At 37.8% G+C, this 23390-nt stretch overlaps 1 protein-coding gene across 1 annotated transcript in view; it reads right to left on the bottom strand.

Moving 5' to 3' along the window:
• Window positions 1-23390, bottom strand: part of LAMA1 (laminin subunit alpha 1) — a 98724-nt gene that overhangs the window by 39790 nt on the left and 35544 nt on the right. The window contains exons 7-25 of the mRNA XM_059843661.1: window positions 22860-22977; window positions 21622-21800; window positions 20042-20147; window positions 19382-19542; window positions 16354-16494; window positions 15231-15404; window positions 13550-13651; window positions 12618-12829; window positions 11378-11489; window positions 10375-10485; window positions 9487-9614; window positions 8801-8887; window positions 8327-8538; window positions 7728-7834; window positions 6586-6766; window positions 5194-5330; window positions 2335-2571; window positions 1112-1255; window positions 605-784 (exon numbers count right to left, since the gene is read on the bottom strand). Of these exons, the coding sequence (XP_059699644.1) occupies window positions 605-784; window positions 1112-1255; window positions 2335-2571; window positions 5194-5330; window positions 6586-6766; window positions 7728-7834; window positions 8327-8538; window positions 8801-8887; window positions 9487-9614; window positions 10375-10485; window positions 11378-11489; window positions 12618-12829; window positions 13550-13651; window positions 15231-15404; window positions 16354-16494; window positions 19382-19542; window positions 20042-20147; window positions 21622-21800; window positions 22860-22977 (2829 nt within the window). The remainder of the gene's footprint in view (window positions 1-604; window positions 785-1111; window positions 1256-2334; window positions 2572-5193; window positions 5331-6585; window positions 6767-7727; window positions 7835-8326; window positions 8539-8800; window positions 8888-9486; window positions 9615-10374; window positions 10486-11377; window positions 11490-12617; window positions 12830-13549; window positions 13652-15230; window positions 15405-16353; window positions 16495-19381; window positions 19543-20041; window positions 20148-21621; window positions 21801-22859; window positions 22978-23390) is intronic.

Here is a 23390-nt window from a genome sequence, read left to right as displayed (position 1 = left end):
TTAAAAATTATTACTATTATTATTTATTCTAAGGTTCGAGCTACTAGCTGAAGATATCTTAACATCATCTGTAGACTGGAAAACTGCCAGTCCATTGAAATATTGGCAATAAAACATGAAAACTGACTTAAACTCAGTGGCTTTTCCACCAAGGTTAAATACATATTTCTAAAAAGCAGTCTTAGTTTCTTCACCTAGACCCTCTCAAGGTGTGCACTCAGTTTACATTCAATTCCTAAGTAATAGAGATTCCATGAGCTATATAGTGACTCTAGCATGAAGGTTGAAATTTTTTTTTAGGTTTCTAAAATGAAACTGAATATATCACTGTTTAGTCCCCCACAGAAACTGTGAAGTAATTAAATATGGGTGTTTCCAATTTACAGGGTCAAGAAGACTCTTCTTAGGAAAGGGTAATGTAAATATATTGTTCATGTTTGCTATATGTAAGTTCTATCACAGAATAGTTACAATATTATGACTTACAAGAATAGAACTAACATAGAAACATGTTATGAAGATAAAGTTACTGTTCTAGAGAAAAGGATTGTCTATCAGACAACAAAGTTATCTACAAAGCATTCAAATTATTTAATGTTCTTACCTGGTCTCCCTGAAACTGCTCTGGTAACTTCCAGTAAAATGTTTCTGTATTTAGGTGTTTTCTGACTATGGCAGCATCCAATAAAATATCAGGAAATTGTGAAAATACTCCTTCCACTGTTCCAGTCAGGTTACTTTGAGCTACTACATGCAGAATAGCCTGATCTGGAGTTAATGTTATCTGCAACACACAGAGCAAAAGATTCATTCAACAAAATATCCTGTTAACAGTCAAGGGTCCATCTTAAGAGTAATAAATGCCCAACCCAAAAAACTGAAAAACACGTCTGATATTTACTTTTTTTAAGAAGTGAAGAGGGAAACACAAGGTTCCAGAAAGAAGAGTATGACCACTTACATTTGCTTTCTTTTCTGTTCTGACCTGTGTCACTGGCCCCATAAGCCAGTCAGAACACTCAGCCTGATCCATTAAATGTGCACACCAGCATGGTACCTAACATGAGGATAACAGCAAACTGTCTATGTGTGATTATATTGCTTTACTTACAGGAATTCTCACATGGTCTTCTAGTTCTGAACAAGATGTGGACATCCCAAAACAGAAGCATGGAGTACATCCTAGTGCACTGTTAGCAGACAGACCAAAAGTTCCAGGTTTACACTCACTGCATTGTAGACCAAAAACATTTTCCTGAAGGATATTAAAAAAAAAAAGTAACAATACACTCATAATACTTCACTATCTAAATGAAAGATGATTATTTTTTGAAGAAAAACTAGTTGCTACATAAATTACATAGCAGAATATCAATTATTGTATGCAATCTGTTTTACTGTGCAGTACATTACTTTTTTCATTACTTTCCAATGCTGTTTCGCTTTCTTTCTTAAAAAAAAGAAAAAACAAAAAAACAAAAACCACACACACACAAAACTCCCCACAAACAACCACCGAACATTTAAGTTAAGCTCATATATTTGACTGTCAAAAATTAGCAGCTATGTATTTCAACTCAAGACAGAATTTCCTCCCAAACCTGCATCTGAAAATGAGCTCTAAAAAACAAATAAATTGCTTAGTATGAATAGAAATCAAGGGACCTCTTCCCAAGTGTCTATTTTTGCACTCAATTCCCAATTGGTAAGCTGAACCTCAAGAAACACCAAAAACTACAGTCAATGCCCAATGGTACCTTTAACTAGAGATTGGACAGAGACCTATGAAGGGATAAATTTGTTGTCTTGAAGTAAGTTTTCTATCACTCAGTTTTTCAAGAAATGATTCCCATCTTTTCAGAAAAATCCATACTATCTGTGTTTTTAATGTTTCCTCCCCTATATACAAGAATATCAGAGTTCACTATTAGCAATATATCTGAGTTATTCTTAAGCACTGGTTCCAGCAAAGGCAATTAATTTGAACTTTCAACATAAATATATTTCAAAAAACACTGAGATTCTCCATTTAGTATTTATTGGTTTATTCCCATCATAATTTGAATTTTCAAAAAAGCAGGCTTTATCATCTGAACTAATGTGTTGTTCCCAAACCAAATGTGTACAAACAGAAAAACTTCAATGGTTTTGAATTTTTCCTGACTAACAGTAAGATCTGTCACAGGAAATCCTTTAGCAATGATCAAGGTGTACTCACAAATGATGCAGATTGCCTTTTGAAGTCCTTTCAGCCCTGTATTTTCCTTGACTTCAATGCACTCAATGTCTAGAAAGCACTAATGCTTTCCCAGAAGGGGATGAATGACTCAGTACCTTGCAGGTGCAGACACCAGTTTCTTCTTCGCAACCACAAACTCCTTTGGTGCCATTACACATCTCCACTTTGGTTCCACTCAAATCACAGTCACAGGCAACACAGTCTGGGTAGTCCCTGTAGCCCAAGGCACACCTGGAACAGTCCCGTCCTCCAAATTCAGTTTTGCACTGGCATTGACCTGTCAACACATCGCACTGGAGATTGGCTGAACCAGTGCTGCTACAATTGCAAGCCTTAGCAGAAGAGAAGAAAGGTTCATAAATAGCAGATCTTTTAAAATAAAAAATTCTTACAACAGAAACAGCACAGTAAATTTAAAAATGACCCTTAAAACTCAATGTTTGTCAATAAATACTGTATAATAATAAAAGAGAAGAAATTCCACACAGAAATGAGGTTGTTTGGTTTGTTTTTTTAGCAAAGAACTGCATTTCCAGTAAACAGTGGATGGCAAAAAGTTATAAGCTTTGTTGGTTCCCAAACATGGATTGGGAACTAAAGGAGTTGAAGGAATCTGTTCCAGAAAACAAAAATATATCCAAAATACTTAATTTACAGTACTAGTAATTGAGTACAGCAAGTAAATTAAATAATGTTGTATAAGTGCTGAATGAAAGAAATCTGTATCAGCATTTTATATATATGACAGAAAGGAAATCTTAAAACCAACATTCTGTTAAGATTTCAAGAAGCATTAATAGCTTTTGCATCTTGCTCAAGCTACATTTACTATGTGATGAAGAACCAAGACTCTCACTGCATCCCAAAGGTGGGAAGCTCAACATGCAGTGCAGCTCAGTACCAAAGGAACACTGTTTCCCAGCAGAGTGCACCCTTCATTATGCAATCAGTAATATGAACCTGGTATTACAAACATGCAAAGTGGGTGTACTTTATTTGTCATTCTTTTTTGAAGCAGTGTAGATTAGCCTTCCCTCTTAATTTCTTATCTGTGGTTACTTCACAAGCCCAGTTTTGGTCTATGGTTATTTCTAACACAGGCAAAAAGTACATTCCATCTATCACCATCTACTGTAAGCATTTCCCCTGAGTTTTTTTGCTCATTAGCTCTCTGTGAGATGAAAAGCCTTTACCTTGCCAAGTCCTGCATGCCAAAACCCACAAGTTCCAGAAGAATTACTGTCTATCCTTTAGCATTCTTCACAATTTTGCTGTTTACCCACGGCACTCTTTGTATTAAGCAGTTTTTACTCTAGCACTGGGTACTATAATACCTAGTTTAATACACTTTATGGTCACACAGGTTGACAACTTCAGCTGTCAGGTATCAGTAAAGGTCCCCAGCTCTGAACATCAAACTCTAAGATAGTAATAATTTACATGTATTCAATCTCTAGCTACTTGTGACAAAGATAAATAAAGACTCCAAGGTACAATGCACTGTGCTGCAGCACACATGAAAAGGATTGTAATCTAAACAAGACTACAGCTCTGCTACACTACTAATGCACTAGAAATGGATACCAAATATCAACAAAACCTCTAGAAACAGAGCCAGATAAAGTAACCACTTATGCATTCCCTGATGCAAAACCATACAGTCTGGGCTTCTCAGCATCTCCCCCATTTATCCATGTAGAGAGCACACAAAGAGTCTCTCCTGGATTTGCCAGAAGACATTGGTCCTGATCCTAAACTACCACATCTGACTATTCAGGACAGGGTATATCCCTCTGTTGGGACTATTATCTGGAGATCACATTAATGTTTGCTGTATCAAGAAAGGGTCTAAAATACTTAAGAGTATTTCATATTCATTACTGTGATGCTGCAACCAAAAGGAATGATAAATAACCTAGCCAAAGAGAGCAATTGCATATTTAATTGCACCAGATCATTGGCAAGTGCTGTGGAATCACCCTATGAAATGAACACCTGCACAAGGAAATGCACAAGGACCAGCACATTGTATTTGCAGTATGTTAGGTAAGAATGACAGTAAGCTAACAGCTGACAAAGCCGTGGTTTAAAGACTAGTTGCCAACTGTGTTACTGTAAATCACTAAGATGGTTAACTCTGAAGACTTATTAGGACTACTTTATCATTCTTACTCTAAAAAATTAAAGAGAGAAAAAGGATACCAATTTGGCTGACACTTAAATACTTACTGCATGTAACGACAGACCTTGTCAAGTTGATTGTATTTGTGGTTTCTCCACTGAAGTTACCCATTACATTCATGTAATTGAGGCTTTTTAAAATCTCAACATTTAAAGTAGTTTGGACCGATGCCATACCTGACAGGAATTTACTGCATGAACCTAAAGGCATTAAATGGATGCAGTTCCTTGGATCTGCACTGACTTGGCATTTTGTTGCTTAACCATAAGAATTAAGCTGAGATAATGGGAGCTACCACTGTTCCATCCATGAAACATTAACTAGATTATACCATTTAAACTACAAATTTTCAGAAAAAATGCCTGCAGTAACTTTCAAGACACTTCCAATATTCTTAAATCTGTAATATTATCACTTACTGATTTGCATAGAAACTATGTTCCCAGATGCCCCTTGCTGCTATAAATCTGGTTTAGTACTACTATTTAAACACCTAAATGTTAGAATACACACCTCACAATTTCAGTGTGAACTTTGCACCTATCCAGAATAAGCATTCTGAAAGTATTGTCAAAGACAGTCCTCTTAGAAGGTTCCTCAATAAACATTGTGCCACCTGTTGTTTTGCTGTTTTTTGTTTTAATGTGAGCATGTTGCATTAACACTGAGACAGAATAAAGATCATGGTTTTCAAAAAAAAGAGTCCATTTCTGACATTTGTATAAGGCAAATTGTTTTTAACAGCCATGACTTTTCACCCATCCTACCATACCTTGCAACCATGTTTAGGAGAGAGTCCCCAGTAATTTTCTTCACAGAGTTCACACTTTTGTCCCTGAGTGTGAGGGGGACAAATGCATTGGCCAGAATCAGTATCACAGTTGTTCTGAGTATGGGCACAGTCACAGGCTGCAAGAGAAACAGGACCAAATGTTAACTTTATCCACACTTTACTACAGAGAAGAAATTCCAAGACCACCAATAGTCTTATTTTTCTTATGCAGTACATTTGTCTGTTCCACTAGGAATCCCTCGCCATCCCTAATCACTGAGAAACAAATAATGACCACAGTGACATTTCATCTTTTTACTGGAAGCCCATTATTGCTTATTGGCTTAGCCTATTTGGTGTTTCAAAAAGCAGAGCAGCACTTTCACAAGGGGATCAACAAGACCAAATAAAATTACTTTTGGAGTCGAGTACATTTGTAGGAAAACTTTTCTATGCTAGAGGGCACAAAACTCATCAGGAGATAAGCTAATGTTTTCTGGTGAAAGCAGGTGAAAGGATTAATGCTCAAGAATGAATAACTATTTTTATAATAACTAACTACTGCAGGATGCACTTGGCTATTTAAGAAACAAAGTACTATTCCAGATAAAAAGCAGAATTTCAGTGAAGTGATTTTTTAAATCTTTTTGTTAACATTTAAGTATTTTCCAATAATGAAATGGTCAAAGGTACCCAAGGGATCTTTGATTCTTAGTATAGACAAAGTATATTCATTTCAAAACAATCGTTTCACAATCTCACTGCATATTTTATTTTAATATACTGTTTGAGGCATGAAAAAAGTGGTTTTGTCTGGCTGGAGAAAAGGCAGGCATTCCTTTAGCTATACAGTACTGAAAAGGGCATCTTATTAACATGAAAAATTAGGTTTTGATGGCATGTTCTCCTTTTAGAAGAACAATTTCTTCCTTATCATGATTAAAAATTGCATACGTCCAGGTGATGATGGGGAAACAGAGCCAATGACTTCATATCAAAGTATGAAACACATATTTAAGATTTAAATGAGAAAAAAAGAAAGTAAAATTCTCTAGGCATAGATCTTCATTTTCCCAACTGCAGAAAAAAAGGTTTCATTCTCTTTGAAGGACTGAAGGGTTTTGTAATAAAGAGACAAAGGAGCCATTGAGGATGTAATATTTCTCTCATGCACCCTTTATGAGTTATTTCATAGTCACCACCTTTTACAAGGAGCACAGAGTAAGCAAAGAAATGTTTTGTTCCCTAACTTCATCAAAGTATTAGTAGACCTTCCTACAGATTCTTCTGTATTGTCATCACAACAACTGACCTTTGCCAGAGTTCAACATACAATATACTGCTGAAAGAAATTCCAGACAAACCCTGGAAGGATCATGGATTAGAGCTTACGTGTGCAGCCACCATCCTGGAATGCGTAAAAGCCATGAGCACAGCGATCACACTTCTCTCCAGCCACTCCTGGCACACAGTGACACTGCCCCTGATGATTGCAGTCCTCGGACACTGAGCCAAACTGACTGCAGTTGCAGGGAACACAGCCAAGCCCAGTAAGCAGCCCATAATACCCATTCTGTTGGAGAAGAAATAGATTTGTGCCGTCTCATAAATTTTTGAAAATACTACAATATACACTCTTGTTTTCTCTTGTTTACTCCCCATGATGTCGGACCTGCATGAATCTTGGCCAGCACTTGTGTGACTGCTGTGGAAAGAGTCCCTGGCATTATGTCTTCACTGCTGCCAGCTACAAAGAAATATGCCCTCGGGTGAAAAACTCAACCCTGAAATGCTCTCATGGTCCTTAATCTCACAAACAAAACACTATGTTTTGAAGCCTGATGCTATTCTAATTTAAAGACTTGCATGAGGTGAGGGTGGGCTGTGCTGATCAAGCACAGATACCTGTGACTATGACTGAAAGCCTAGAAAAGAGCAGGTCAGTGACCCAGCGTACATGCATGCTCAAAGTCATTCAGCTGGGCCAGCCCAAAAGGCAGCAACTGGTCACAGATTTCCTGCTCTGGTCTCTGATGTAGTTCTACACTTAGCATAGACTGGAAACTGCTGGTTTGTATCACCAGTGAATGTCTGCATGTCGCTGTAACAGGCTTGCCTTTCAGCTGAATCCCTTGTTGGCATTCAGCCACGATGTATGTATTATCACCACCCGCATTTCTTCAGATATTCCCTACTCAGACTTCATTTGTGCTTTTACAGAAGCACAGCTCTAAGATCCCTTCAGGTTTGTTAACAGTGTTTGGTTTGGTTTTTGACTGCACCCTGTCAGCACCAGCCTGAACAGCCCTATGCAGGAGGGTGCTGAGTCAATTACACAGCTTCACATCTGCAAGGAGCACATGCAGAGCAATTTTCAGCCACAAAAACCTCTGCATCCTTGGTCTCCACTCCATAGGCCCCTCTCCCCCAAACCTATTTGCTGCTATTCTCTGTATCTGCTCAAATCACAATCGACAGATAAAGAGGAAGACAAGAAAATCTATACATTAGCAACAGGCAATATATCTGCTTACCAAGCATTTATCACATCTTTCTCCAATTACATTTGATTTGCAGGAGCAGATGCCAGTCTCATGTTGACAAGTACTTGAAAGGGAACCATTCACGTGGCAGGCACAGGCTTGTGATCAGACAAAAAGAAACCAAGTTTAAAAATTAGTCATGTGTATCTATAGGCATTCATTATTACACAGAATTCAAAATCTGGTATATGATGTGTTTCATCTGTTTATATCCCACAGATGCTAATATACCACAGAAATGCCTGTGCATTTGGACTAAAATTTTAAAAACAAAACACCTCTGAATAGCTGTATTTGAAAAGCTTTTTTCTTTCAGCCCTATATGTGACATTCAGAAGTAGGAAATGTGTCCAGCATGTCACTGGAGGGACAGTGTTAAGCAAACCAGTAAGTTCCAGGGATACCAAGTATAAAACTTTAACATAATACATTCCCCTTCCTCAGCCTAACCCAGCCTCAGAGTTTTCAACCTGCACATGCCTACTCACAACTTGAAGGTTAACTCTTTCAGCAAAGATGCACATGTCCCCATCCATTTTGCACATTTTTGTGTTCTTTAAATGTTTAGAGTAATAAAAATAACAACTTACCACGACAGTTTTTGTCAATCACTGCATCCCCATAATAACCATCAGCACACTTTTCACAGTGGTGACCTGCTGTGTTCCCCAGACATTTCAGGCACTGTCCTGTGAAGGGATCACAGTGGCCCTCTTCTTGAGGGTCTACATTGCCATTGCATTCACAAGGAGCACACGACTGTCCAGCCATCAGAGGATTCCCATAGTAACCATTAGCACACCTGCATTAGTTTAAAAACTTTGTCAGCTGGAGTGTGGTCATGTCATACACTCTCCTCACTGAAGGGAGAGTGTATGACATGACCACACTCCTGTTAAATTTTAAACTAAAGTGTCTCCATATTACAATGAAAGTCTAAATAGGAAGGAAAATGTTATTAGGCATGTTCTGTACATGTGCTATGAACAATAGTAGGAAGATAGGATGATAACACCTAGTGATGGCAATGATATAGATGTTTCACCCAAAGTTAGTGTACCTACCTTTCACACTGAGAACCAGTATAGCCAGGAAGACATTTGTCACAGACAATTCCACCTTCTTCACTCAGCTGGCAAGTGGGACTGAAACTAACAAGAATATTTAGGGCAGCTGGCATCAATGCACAGAATCACAAGACTCCTGCAAAAATTCAATATCCACCCTTCCTTGCACCTAGCTATATAAACACACAATTGCAATTTTTCCTAGTTTATCAATGCTTTTAATATTACAACGTGTCAAAATAATAAACATATAATTTTTAAAAACTCTTGGGTTTTTTACTTTAAAAACAAGATTTTAAAACTTCCTAAAAACTTGGCTTTCATTCTAGCAAAGCACTACAACTGCTGTACTGAGTTCCTTTTTTTCAGATACAACACTTCTGTCCTTCTACTGTTTTCTGAAAAAACACGGAAGATAACCATAGTTTTGGCGCAAAGTTCAAGGACAGGTTGAATTATTACTTTCATCCACCATGCAAAATCATACCAGTTCACTCAACCTGTCTTAGCCTAGTCTATATATTTGTCTACCTCAAACCACAATGCTTCTATGAGATATATGCAAACAAAGATGAAGAAAAACAATTCCTTTTGTCTCTCCTTCAGATGTCATGGGATTTTTCTTTTTCTCACTTTCTGGTTTTGCTGAAGATGCAAAAGACAGTCTTGCATAAGAAGCTTACTTGTTTGCAGCAGAACTCAGAGGACATGCACAGGGCTGGCAGTCCTCAGATGTTCCCTGGGATGGATTTCCATAGAAGCCAGGCAAGCACTGATCACAGAAAGGTCCTGTTGTGTTGTGTTGACAAGCCTGAGAGACATGGAAAAAATCTTTTTGTATTTTCTCTTGATGGTTTTTTGGCCCCTGAGGGATTCCTACAGCAGTCTGCATGCAGGATGACATCAAGGAAGCCATTCTTCAAGCCATGAAGAACTGCCTAGAACTCTGAAAATTAGTGTTTGTTTTTTTTTCCTGAGTTATGACAATCTTGATTGGTTTTTCTTACATTTTAGAATATAATTTATGAAACCAGCCACATTACTTATACACATACTTAAATGTATTTCACATATTGCACACATTTGCAGTAACAAACTTATACAGTTTTTACTGGTGTTTAGCCATTTTATTCCAGTAACCTTTAATTTTCAGAAGAGAGCTGAGAGCTAAATTTTCTCTTCACAAGGTAAAGTGCAATTTCCTCTGGTGTTAGTCATGGAAGATGCACATATATCTGAAAACAGATATTCACCACTTAAATTTGTTCTTTTCAGGAACCTGCAGCAACCAAAATCAAGATTTTTATCAGCCAGTATATAATGGCATTTTTGTATTAGTTCTGACTATGCCCCACTTGAAATGATAAACTGAAACAAATCGTTTATTGGAAAACACAATAATGGAGTCTTGAAAAATACTCTGAACTAAACAATGAAAACCAACAAAAATAAACACTTGGTACCCATAGCTTGAAAATATGTGCACTGTAAACTTGTCTTCCACAGTCAAAATGCTCTCTTAACTCCTAAATAGATGCTTAAAACGCAGAACACTTTGCAGGATGACTTACAAAGCAAACACCGTGAATGTCACACTCAGTTGCGTGCCCATTGCACTTGCAGGGCTGACAAATACCTCCAAAGAGTATTCCATCCACACGGTAGTACCCAGGGAGACAGGACTGAAAAGAAATGAAGGGGAAAAAAGCAGTAGCATTATGTGTGTTGAAAATACACATCACAACTTTTTCAAAGAGTGCACTTCCGACCACCCACCATCCAACCCTTTCACACTGTGGTAACTGAATGCTCTTTCAACTCTATTGATGTCACTGTAGCTCTTTTCAAGTGGTTGTTTTTTACTTGCACTGGCTAAAGGGGATAAGAATTAACTCCATAAAACTTTGATTCATCCTTTTGTTCCTTGGAGGCACGAAAGTTTTTTGTGTGGTTTAATATGTGACATTCCTTATTATGGGACAATAGAAAAGATATTCTACCACCTCTGCAGAATCATTAACAATGCTATAGCACAATTTCAGGATTTTCATACTGAAATTATTTGTCAAAATAATTCCTGCTAGTCTGCAGTAGGACTGTGCCTCTCTAAATCTTCTATTTACAGATAAACAAGACACCACCTTGCACAATGCATTTCATCCTTGTGGGCTCTTCCAAAAGCTAGCATTCCTCTCTGCTAAGATTCCTCATTGCCTCCATAAACTTAATGGCACATAATACGAATAAACTAAATACGATCCAGAGCTCCAGAAAAAGTGCTGTTAATGAGTAAGGTAAGCTCAAAACAGCTTCACAGAGCTTTAACAGCTGCTCCCTCGGAAACACTGATATTCTGAAGCACATCATCATATTTTAGTGCCATGAAAAAGAATTCAAGAAATAACTTTAAAATCCTGTTTAGAGTATCTGAAAGAAAATACCTTCAGGATTGCATAAAGTATAGTAGGCAGCAATTCACCACAGAACATACACTTTAATGGCAGTTTAATTAAAGGCAGCCTGCCTTTACAATAGGAGATAATTTTGCATATACAAAACACTGTAAGAGGTTACCTCACAGGATAATCCTGTGTAACCCTGAGGACATTCACAGAATTCCACATCTGGAGCTGAAGAAAGATCTATAACATTTGCACTTGCAGTATCCAGGGTCACAGAGTCCAGCCTAGGGTTAAGCAGGAAAACATCACATCATCATACATTTCCCCAGACTTGATCTTCAGCAGGACAGTTTGCTTCTGGGGAGGTAACACCACTGAGCACTGCTCCCTGGCAGGGACAACTGAGGAATAGGCACTAATCTCTTTTCCAAGAAGTCTGTGATCATACTTTTATCACAGCATTTGCAGATGTCTCCTGTTATCATTATTGTTACTGGAAGAAACAACATCCTCAGCCACAGGTAACATTTTTGTAAGAAATATTTACAAACAATCCTTTAGAACAACACACTATCCCTAAATGAACATAAATTTCACCAGAGTGGTGTGGGGGCACAAAGCAAATTTGGTATCAGTTCCTATTTTATTAACACAAAATGCTACCAAATGACAGAATATTCACAGAATATTTTGAGTTTTAAGGGATCATCAAGTCCAGCTCTTAAATAAATGACCCATATAGGGGTTTGAATCCACAACTTAAGTGTTATTAGCAACATGCTCTAATTAGGGAATAAGGAAGAAAGGTTGAAAGTGAGTGAAGGGAATTAAGTAAATGATGAAGCTGATTCCCTTGAGAGCAATACAACTTTATTCCGATATCTTGGAGAAGAGGTTAAACAAAGATCTCTAAGATCTGACACAGATACTGCCAATGTTGCTTTGAGACTATGGAATGATCAGCTAATCTGTTGCAGCTTAATTTTCCTATTAAGGACTCCCTTAGAGATGAGTCTCAATAACATCCACAAACAAACATCAAAAGAAATGACAATCAGTGTCTTTACTGATAGGTTTTCAATAGGCAGTGATGGATTAACTTGCCACATACTCAAATAAGCATACTGCAGGGAGTTCTGGAGGCATTTCCCCCTAAAAAAGCAGCCGTTGTAATATGACTTTTATGCACTATTACTTTAAAGCAGAAGACAACATCTGTTATCAGATATCTTTAAAATCAAATGTCCCTTACCACACACTCTATATGACTGTGTTTTGGGGACAAAAACTGGTCTTAAGAAAATTCAATAAACAACATAAAACTTTAGGAATACTGCCCCTAAGAATCATGATTCATATGCAGAAAAATAATAGAACAATATAGATTAACTTGAATATTGTATCTCACTTACCTGTACACAGCCTTTTTGGCAATGTTGTAGTTGGCTCTGATCAGAAGATGGGTCACATTTGCCAGAACAGTCATCAACATTTCTCGGTCTATTGCCTTTTTTGTATTAAACTCTATGAAATTGTCTGATACAAGTCTCACTGAATTAGAATACTCCTCATATGGCTGTAATGACAAGCCTGCTGCTCTTGTACTCAGAATGTGCCCGTTACCCTGAAATTGAAGGACAAGAGAAAACATTTTCCATATTTGCATGTATTTTATTAAGCAATAACATTTAGTGTCAAATACACATCCATGTAACACAGAGAAAAGGCAATCAAACTAAATGCCTTGCATTAAGAAAAAGTAAGTAAAAAGTCAACGTTTTCTGTGGCTTCAAGACCACAATCCCATTCTCTCTAAGTTCAGAGACTCCAGAGTTCTTTTTAAAAGAATAAACTGAATTGCAAAAATTGAATACCTCTACAAAACAGAATTTCCTTTCTCCTTTGTTCTATTGCTAAGTACACATAAAAAAATACATGTTTTTGGAGATGCCTGGATTTAGTATAAGGCTTTATTTTTTTAACTGCAACATAAATCTAGAAAAGTAAACAATCAGCAAGCACACCTGTTTCATAAGCCTTTCCAGTTTATTGCAGTTTGTTTTGTAAACCCAGCTTTGTATATTTGGTAATAAGCAACTCACCCATATACATACAGATTAAATTTAGGTATTTAGTATTTAAAACTAGTATGGTATACCTACTAGTATATTCAGACAAATGGATTAGAAAATCAGAGAAATGAGTAGTAATAAAATTTTGACAGTGACATTTAAGGGACTTAAAACTGAAAAAACTACTGGTATGGAAATACTATTTTATTTTTTAAGCCTTTCACAGATTCTTAATAACATCTGAATAGTAACTAGCTGAAAAAAAAATCCACCTGAATGATGACATCCACAGTAGACACTATATCACTGTCCACGCTCTCCATTGGAATGTCATAAGATACCGTATACTTCAAGTCTCCGCTAAAAGCTGTGAGCTGAAATAACAAAAAGAAAAGTCTTACCAACATGATAACCTCCAGCCAACACAAAGCAATTACATGGGTCAGTACAATGCCCAAATTATAAGACAATTTTAGGCTTACAAATACCACTTTACATAAGAAGTTTAACATGCCATGAGTGTCAGCACAGGGACAAGAGCTGGCTTGCTGCTGTGCAGGTGGTGAGAGCTAGCTCGAGGCTCTACATGTGATTCAGATAAGTGCCCTCATTCAGTGAAACACTAACAGCACTCTGATCAGACAGCTGAGGTGTACACTATCATCCTAGCCAAGGGGCACAGCATGTGGGAGTTTTTCCACATTCCATACACCACCTTTCAGGGTCCTTAGCCCCTCACCTGCTGCTGACTACAACAAAGTAAATTAACAAACAGACCTATATTAAATTAATAAGAAATCAGAATTTGAGTGAGTGTTGCCCTGTGCAAAATCTGCTCCTTAATATTACACTTTTTACACTTGTTTTCATTTACTGTGTCACTATACTAACAATAAACACAGCTGCACAGGCAGAAAGAGTGGACTGAAAATAATTACAGGTAAGGCTGCAAGTATTTCCTCTCCTCACCACTGGAGAGGCCACAGCTGGAGCTCTGACTCTGGTTCTGGGCCTCCCAGTACTAGAGAGAGGTGGACATACTGGAAAGAGTCCAGCGAAGGGCTACTAAATGATTAAGAGCCTGAAGCATCTTTCATATGAGGAAAGACCAAGAGCAGCAGGACTGTCCCACCTACTTTTGTAAGGCTCAGAGAGATCTTATCTATATACACCGACACACCTAAAGAGAGGGTGCAAAGAAAGAAAATGGAGTTGAGCTCTTTCCAGTGGTGCCCAGTGCCAGTAAAAGAGGCAATGACCACAACCTGAAGTACAGGAGGTTCCTGCTGAACATTAGGAAACACTTATTGTGAGGGTACCCAAGCAGTGACACAGGTTGCTCAGAGAGGTTGTGGAGTCTCCATCCCTGGAGATACTCAGAAGCAGCTCTTTGATCATGGAACTGGTTAACCTTTTCTAGGTTTTCCTACTTGAGGACAGAGTTTGAGCAAGATGACCCCCAGAGGTCCCCTCCAACCTCAACTATTCTACAATTCTGCTGCAAAAACTAGGACACCCAGAGCTTTAGCTAGTAAACAGGGAAAAATTAAAGACAAGTTATTTGGAAACAGAAGATGGCTATGAAGCAGACAAGAGATTTTAATGGTTCCATCTACTGTGATTGGACAAGGCATTAAGGGTGTAAGTTTTGGGATAGGAACCAAGCGCATGGGAAATGTGAGCATGTAAGTCAGTAACAGTCAGGAGAGATTATACTGTGTCAACAATAGGCAGGGAAGGAAGTGGAGAGATGGATGAGCTCAAAGTACGAAAAGAGGGTACTGGGAATGTCTGCACAGGAACATTCTGATGTAAAAAGCAGAGACAGAGTAAGAAGTTTGGTAATACTGAGCTTTATGCACAATCTTTAATTACAGAAACTATATATTTAGAGCAATAGGTTGTGGTAAAGACAGAGAACCTATGAGTTTTGACACTTAGCTGAGTACTTACTTTATTTCCTAGATATGCCTCAGGTGCTGACCAGTAATAAGTATTTTTCAGTACTTTCACAGCCTCAGTGTTGTTAATACTTATTTGATGGGGTCCATCAAATTGGCTTCGCTGAGGCTGCACACTCCTTGCTTTGTACAGATCAGTAACGAGCCATCCAGTCATGTCCGAAATCTGCAAGAGTGGTAATATTAATAGCAGTCAGGCAGTTGTGTCATTGAGAAAGCATTCACCTCTTCCTAGATACTCATTCAAACTGATGGATCTAGAACACTTGCATTAGCCAAGCTGACACCAACATATGCAAATATGCCACTTCAGACTAGGATGGTCTCCACCTCTCTATTTGACAGGAACAAAAATATAATGAGCTTGATTTTCATCCTTCCAAAAAAATGAACATTATACCTATGCAGTTCCCCGAGATAAAAATGCAGAATTTCAAAGGCTTCAAGGACAATTGTCCCTATTTATAGATAGGGCTGAGCTGGAGAAAAGCAAAAGCTACAGTCCCAGAAGAGGGACCAAGACCAGAGAACTTTGTTCTTCTTACAGAGAGAGTTTTATTCAATCATCTTAGAATTTCAGTCAATTTGTTTTCCTCCCTTTCTGTTGCACACAAAACAGAAGATCTAAGTGTGGCTAGCTCTGCAAAGATACATAAGGAATTTAGTGGGAAAAGAGTGGCCTCAAAGTCCCATAACTTAAGAACTGTCTAATCAGAAAACACTGATATTTATAAAAACTGTTTGCTAAGAAGGAGTATTGGCCATATTGCCAGAGGTCCCATAGCCCTGTCCATTAGGTATAATAGCAAGGAAACAGGCTTGAGTTTATTTCTTCAGCATAAAAAAAAAAACTAACAGTCAGAAAAAACTTCATTTTTCCAATGCATTATGGCAGCCTTCACTACCCAATGCTTCTGACATTACTGCAAACCAGCAGGGCCAAAAGCCTGCATTGGGATGAGTTGCTGACTACCTCAGAGCTGCCCAATGATACTGAAAAGCCATTCCTCTGTAAGGAAACACACACCAGAATTTGAAGTTAACTTGGGCACGTAAGTACATTTTGCAGCTGCTTGAAGAAAAAATATTAGGTCATGGACATAACATTTAAATACCTGACTGATGGGCCATGTAAGACTGTCACAGACGTCAGAAACACCAAAGCAAAAACACTCTGTACAGCCCTGAGGATTTCTTTCTTGCAAATTGTAGAATCCTGGTTTACAGATATCACAGTTTTCACCTTCTACATTTTCCTGTCAAAGGCACATAACATTTGGTTCACATCAGCATTATTATGGTAACAAATACCATGGATTAGGTGGGATTTAGGCATAACAGCATTCAGAAGGTTGTAAAAGAAAACACATTTCAGCACAGCAGGATTATTCAATAAGACTCAGAGCTTAAAACTGAAACTGATTGGAAAAATTCATCAGAATTTGCCAGTTCATCAAAATCTAAATAAGCCCCAGCAAGGGTTCTATTGTAGTAAAATTTCAAAACACAGGCAGAGTTTGAAAAGCTTCTGCCAGCTTGCCAGTCTACTTCTCGTGTAGCTTGGCTTTGTAGATTACTCTGGAGAGAAGATCTCACGTTTTCTGAACCCAGATTACCTTTCAGCTATCTCACCAGATAGAATCCAGAAAGTTCAGCTTTAAGGCCAGGCTCTAGGAGCCACCACAGCCAGCTTCAAGACAATAATTTCTCAGCCATCTCTTAATATTTATGCTCTGATGCCCACTACTGCTGCCACCTCTTCCTGATAGAGCACCACACTATGATAGCTGGCAACTCTTCCACCCAATATGCTCTGGCTAAGGTCCAGACTCTCCTAATCCAGAAGTAAAGATGCTCCACTCCTTTAGCTCCTTTTATTGGTATTGTGCCATGCAAATTGGGTAGTTCAGAGCATACAGCAAAAAACATCTTTCAATGCAGAACTTACAAGGAAAAAAACCCATCCCAAACAGTGCACCCAATATTCTATTCTCGTAAAATTTGTGCAGCAAATATATGGCGCTTTCTTAAAAAAAGTTTAGACAATTGCTGCTGACAAACAAACCAGCAGAGAAAATATCTGATAAATACCCACAAAGCTGTGTAAATAGCAGATCTCCATGGGCATTCCCACACACTAAAATACAGAACATTTCCTACTGCCAGGGACAAGATTCTTATCATGTCCTAGCTTCATATCAGGACAAGACCTGAACACACACCACTCTCCAATCTCAACCTTTTGTTTCAACTATGGGAAAACTCCACTACAAAGACAAAAAGAACTTTACAGAACACTTCACAAAGTTCCCTGATACATATGGTTAGGACATTAAGACCGCAAGCATCCATGTGAAGAACAACTGTCTTACTGTTTTGAGGAGGCCTATACAAGCTCTGCATTGCCATATGAAATGCAAAGCCTGTGGACCGAAATCTGCTTTCAGAAGTGTTACCAGGGTACCTTCACTTCAGTCACAAGAATCACTCCAGATTGCAGACTTATATCAGATCTGGCCCTATGGAGCATATTTCAGGCTTACCAGAGAGAAATCTGAGACTTCCAACTGTCTTTCCATCTGGAGCAGTGTTTGGCACGTCAAGATTACATTAAACCTCTCTATACAGCCAGATTATGTCTTTTTGTAAGCAAAGTACAACCTGTGTTTGCAAAGCATATTAAAAATTTATGATCTCCAGTTCTGATTTAAAGGTTGAGGATGGCTGCTTCTATTTGTTCATATGCAAACTTGGGAAAAAATCTCAGGCAAAGTGCCCCCTGATATAATGAGAACTTAAAATCTTGGATTTTTACAAAAACAGTATTTGTATGCTGTCTTCAGCTTTTTTATTTCTCAGTCTTCAGGATGGATTTGGATCACACATTTCACTATCTAACATTATTAGACAGAAATTATTTATTTCTTAAAGAAAAATAAAAATCTTACCCAATGACTAGATCTCAAGAGCTGTGTCTCAGGAAAGATCAAATATCACAAAATGAACTATATAAAAAAAGAATAGAGTCTGCAAAGGCTTAGAAATCCTGTTTCCTTCATTTGATATTTGGAGCGCACAACTTTTCTCCTTTCATCTCTGTAGGTGGTCCGCTGGCTGGTGACGCTCTTTGTGATCCAGCCTAAAAATTCTGTATGCCAGGCTTGTGCCCACAGCAGCACTGAAAAGGGGAGTTTCTAGTCCAGTTTATAACAAAATTTTCACTAGTTTAGCTGCCTTGGCTGATACAGTGTTACCATAACTCCAACTCAGGCACTTATCTCCTTTTGCGCATTTCGATTGGCAATTTGAGCCATTTTGTTTTTCCAGAGTCTTGATATTTATAAAGGTTTGATTTTTTTTGGATCAGATAAATTATGCAAAAGGACTAAATTTTCAGAAGAATTGTCAAACAAACCATGTTATCTTTGGCTCCTGTTCGCTCTCATATTTGGCAACAAATACATAAACTACTCCAACATTTGGTTCAGAAATTGAGTAGCTTCTTTAAATATTAACACAGTTTTTTAATATAATTCAGTGGAATCTACAGCTGCAAGAAATTTTAAGAGGTTTGGATATTTACCAAAAAATAAAATGCTGCGGAACTGCTCTCTTTTTAAACATTTTTATGGTTTATATTTTGTAATTGAATAATTAAACCATATTTCACACATATGTCTAGTGCAAGTGTTCCAATAGTTCTTTCCAAATGCCTGCTGTTTCTTTACACAAAGCAGATGTTTTAAACACAACATTTGTTTACAAGCAATCAGTGGCTTCGAAGAGAAATATCAGCTCATTCCTAACCAAATCCAGCTAGGCATACTCACTCTCAATGACTGCCTCAAACATGAACAGGTTTTATTTCATTTTAATGTCAGTCTGGCCCATTATTATAGAAAATGTTGCATCAGTAACATACAGAACTACGCAACATAAATTACCCTATTTTTTCAGCAAATGCAGAGTAATAATTAGTACAGAGAATAATTAGTAGTTTTGAGTTCTAGGCTGTCAAGTATACACCAGGCTACATCTTATAAAGGAAGTGATGTCCCCAGGAAATGAAGCAATTTCACTATTAAAAAGGAGTTAATAAACCACAGATTCCATGTTGAACACAAGTGGAAGTTCAGTACTCACTTTGCAAAGACAAGGTTCCGTGCATGGATCTTCATTGATGCTACCAACCAGGCTGCAGTTACAACGCAGGCAGTTCGGGTAGCCCCGATACCCAAATGCACAACGATCACATTTCTCTCCTGCATAACCTTCCCTGCACTGACACTGGCCTGGCCAAGTGCCTTGAGTAGCAAAAGTAGAGGGGGGAAAAAAAAAAAAAATCAGAGCAGGCAATAGGCTGGATTCAGGATGTCTCAGAGGGTACAAATAATTTAGCATTCCTTTATTACACTCCATGTCATATTCCGCAGATACTTGGCACAAGGTCAGTCTCACAATCTATTTTTCACATTTAAAGAATCAAATGCAGAGAAACTGCAGCAAAATGGATTTTGTTACAGCTGTAACAACATTCACAAACAGCAGTGTTAGATCTCAACACCTCGCATTGTTTTACACAGTAGGAGCCCACAATCCCCACAGAACTGGGGATTCAGGAACCTGACATACCTTAAAATCATGAAATTATGTTATGCCTCAGCCTCACCTTCCCAAAGATTTACCAGTGTTTTGAAGTGGTATCTAAAAGGCAGCCATTCAAAGGTAGATAGTGTTCCCTCAATTTCAATGACCTCCAGTCAGACTGGAAGTTTAGGGAAAAGGCACTTGCTGTTTCCTTACCACGCTGGGAGTCAGAATGGTGCTCATCCTTAACACAGACGGAACTCAGAGAGCCAAACGGGTCACAGTCACAGGGATAGCAGGGGTGATCCTCATAGGGAGAAACCTGTAAAATAAAAGTTCACTGCCAAATTCTCAAATTATTAACTGGGAACAGTAAAGTTACATCTGTTTCCTGTCTTCAGTCACCAAAGCTAAGACGAATAAAGACTGGAAAAAAATAATATGGGGCAATGGATAACGGGACTAGTCTAACTTTAGCAAGCATAAGGGTCAGGGAATTGCAGTCTACAAAAAGCTTAAATGTGGGAACAAAAGTTTATCTTCAATAGCTCAAAAATATAGTAACTGCTAATGGCTGGAAGCTGAAGTCTGGCACATTCAGTATTAATAGACTTTTTTTTTTAAAGTAACAGCAATTAACCACTGTGAACGTTTGCCAAAAGATATGGAAATGTTTAAGACAAGAGTGGATGCTTTTTGCAAAGACATTCTGGTTCAAAGAGGAAGGAAGTTAAAGAAATCCTCGGCTCTGTGTTCAATGGAAGGACAGCTTATCTATTAATAAAGACTCATTCTACCTTCATGATCCGTAAATCTTTTAAATATAAGGCAGTGAAAATCATATGTCAAGATTTTATTTTTTTGCAGGGCAGGGACAACTGTCGTTTGAGGTGCTTCAGCTCTAAAGCAAATCAGTAATGACCTCACATTTAACGGCTATGAGTTGATCAAAGACCTTTCTTCAATGCTTCTTACAGTAACTCTGAGACACAATTCACTTCCTTGGATGAGCTGTACCTGCTGTCTACCCATACTCCTATGGACTCACCCTTGCCCTCTGCACCAATTTATGCCAGATTTTTGAAGAATGGGTTTTTCAAAATATGCATGAACCTACCAAAGCAAGACCATGTGAAGTAGAAATTTAGTTCAGAATGTCTCATTACACAGAGACCTCTAACACTGCAGTTATATGCAATACTAAGTTACATAAGTTCATATATTTAACTCTGTCAGCCACATCTTAATAGATGTCTTGTAGAGTTTATGCCCTTTTTCCAAAGAGTGACACTGGAAAGTACACTCAGAGCACAAGTTCTGCAACAATCATATCAAGAAGAGCATTTGTTGCAACCTCTTATGAGCCAAAGATTTTGATCTTCGAGCCAGGCCCTTTTTAATGCTGGTTGAAATGGACTGATACAAGATGGTACACAATTTTGGCAGTTGTGAAGACAGTGAAACTTCAGTACTTTGGACCTTTTTAGAACTTAACCCACAGGAGAAACGGATTTCCGATCAGAACACGTACATTTCCACACTAGGATATCAAATGCCATTTTTACTTATAATTTTCTTCTCCCAACACCTTGACTTGCCCTCCTACACAACTGGACAAGCATTTTTGGTTTTTTATTTTGGTGTTAAGTCATTTACAAAAAAAAAAAAAACCTCTATAGTTCTTAGTTATTCTGCAACTAAAAAAAAACCAATATATTAATCACAATCAGCTGAAATAGGCATGATACCATGTTATAATTCACCAAAACATCAGAATGGTATTTTCTAAATCTTACTTTGTGTGGTCTAAAATATCCATCAGCACACATTTCACAGTTGATCCCAGTAGTATGTTGAGTACAGTTTAAACACACACCACCTCCTACAAATTGGCCATGAATATCCATGCTCCTTTTCTGATCTGCAATACTCTGGTTGTAATAACAATCTTCTGCTTTGTTATGACAGTTACATTCTGAGAAAGAATGGAAAAGAAATAAATTTTTTTTTCTTATTTACACTGTGAAAAATGCCAGTGATACAGGAATTGTAACAAATTTAAAAATGTAAGTAGAAGAGCCCATGAATTCATGTCAAAAGTGAGCTTATCCCCTTTAACATGCCATGTGCTTCATCAGATATAATACACTATATTTCTGAGCAAGTAAGCAAATTCCAAAACCACTGTTATCATTTTAACAGCGCTGGTTTTAGCAGTATTCTGTATATCCTACTAAGACAATCTTGTCAGCACTACTGTCGACAGTGATGTGTGCAATTAGCAGTAACTGTTCCTTCTCCTGTCCTCTGCATTACAGATGAAAACCCACCTAATTCTTCTCTTATTTGTATTATAGACAAAACCTGAGAAGCCAAAGAAGTACTTAAGTATAAATTTTATTTAGTTTAAAGAATGGTATTATGACTTGTGACAAGATTTCAACTAAAACCACTTCTTTTCCATCTGGAACTTTAAATTTTATCCAATAGGTTCTTAATTGTCTGCAGCTTGTGATATCCATTAGTAATGTGAAGTGAGAAAATGCACCAACTAGCCCTAGGAACGCATTCAGCCATACTGGCACAGCCTAAGTCAATCTATCAGACAATCTGAACTATAACTGGCCAATAAAGGGTTTCTTTCAAAACATTTGCTATCAGAACAAAGTTCTTCATCTGACAAAATTTATGATCAATTGATGAAAACTGCACTTCAAGTAGCTAACAAAATGATTGATGCAAATCTGCTAGTTTCTACAAGAGTACAATAAATCCCCAAGTCCCTTTGAAAAAGATTCTGGGAGCTGTACTACATGACAACTCCACTAGCCAAGGAGTTACACTGAACAGATTATTGAAAACCATCTGAACATTTATGATTAGAAGTAGGTTCTCTACCTCTGAACAATCTCATGAAGACAGTTAATAGTTTGTGGCTTTTTCTGGGGAATTAATACAGATCTGTATGCAAGCAACCTCAAATAAGAGAAGAGCAGGGCTTCATGAAACTACCTAAATGCCTGAGCCTACTTACTCTCACATTTGTTCCCAGCAGAAAGGGTTCCTGGCCTCCATGGTTTCTGGTGGTAGCCTGGACAGCATTTGTTACAGCTCTCTCCACATGTGTTGTGTTCACACTGGCATTGCAATTTCTAAGAATAAAAAAAAAATCCACTTTCTTGAAATATTCTTTAATGGACAATTTAATCAATTTTGCCAAAAGTCTGCTCAGTATCAATCTTACTCCAAAAAATGGCATGACCCACAAATACCCCACAAGTGGCACTGAACTGCTCTACCACGGTACATCAACTACTAGGAAATAGCCTTTCCAGAACAGGAGGAGCAAATCTCCTGTGCTGCAAGACAGACTATGTCTTGTGCTCCTTGAATTGTTTAAACTCAATGCCAAAGAAGAGTTAACTTCAAGATAGATACGCTACAAAACCCAGGTATGCTTGCTCTGAAAAAAAAAAAGGAAAATATAGCAAGTAATTTGTACGCATCATAGGACCTATTTAAGCTTCCTCTTTCTCATTCTCCTTAGGATTTTTTTTTTGTTATT

The sequence above is a fragment of the Haemorhous mexicanus genome, chromosome 1 (genome assembly GCF_027477595.1).
Source record: "Haemorhous mexicanus isolate bHaeMex1 chromosome 1, bHaeMex1.pri, whole genome shotgun sequence".
Taxonomy (NCBI): domain Eukaryota; kingdom Metazoa; phylum Chordata; class Aves; order Passeriformes; family Fringillidae; genus Haemorhous; species Haemorhous mexicanus.
Note: the sequence above shows the minus strand (reverse complement) of the source record. Positions and strands in the feature narration are given on the sequence as shown.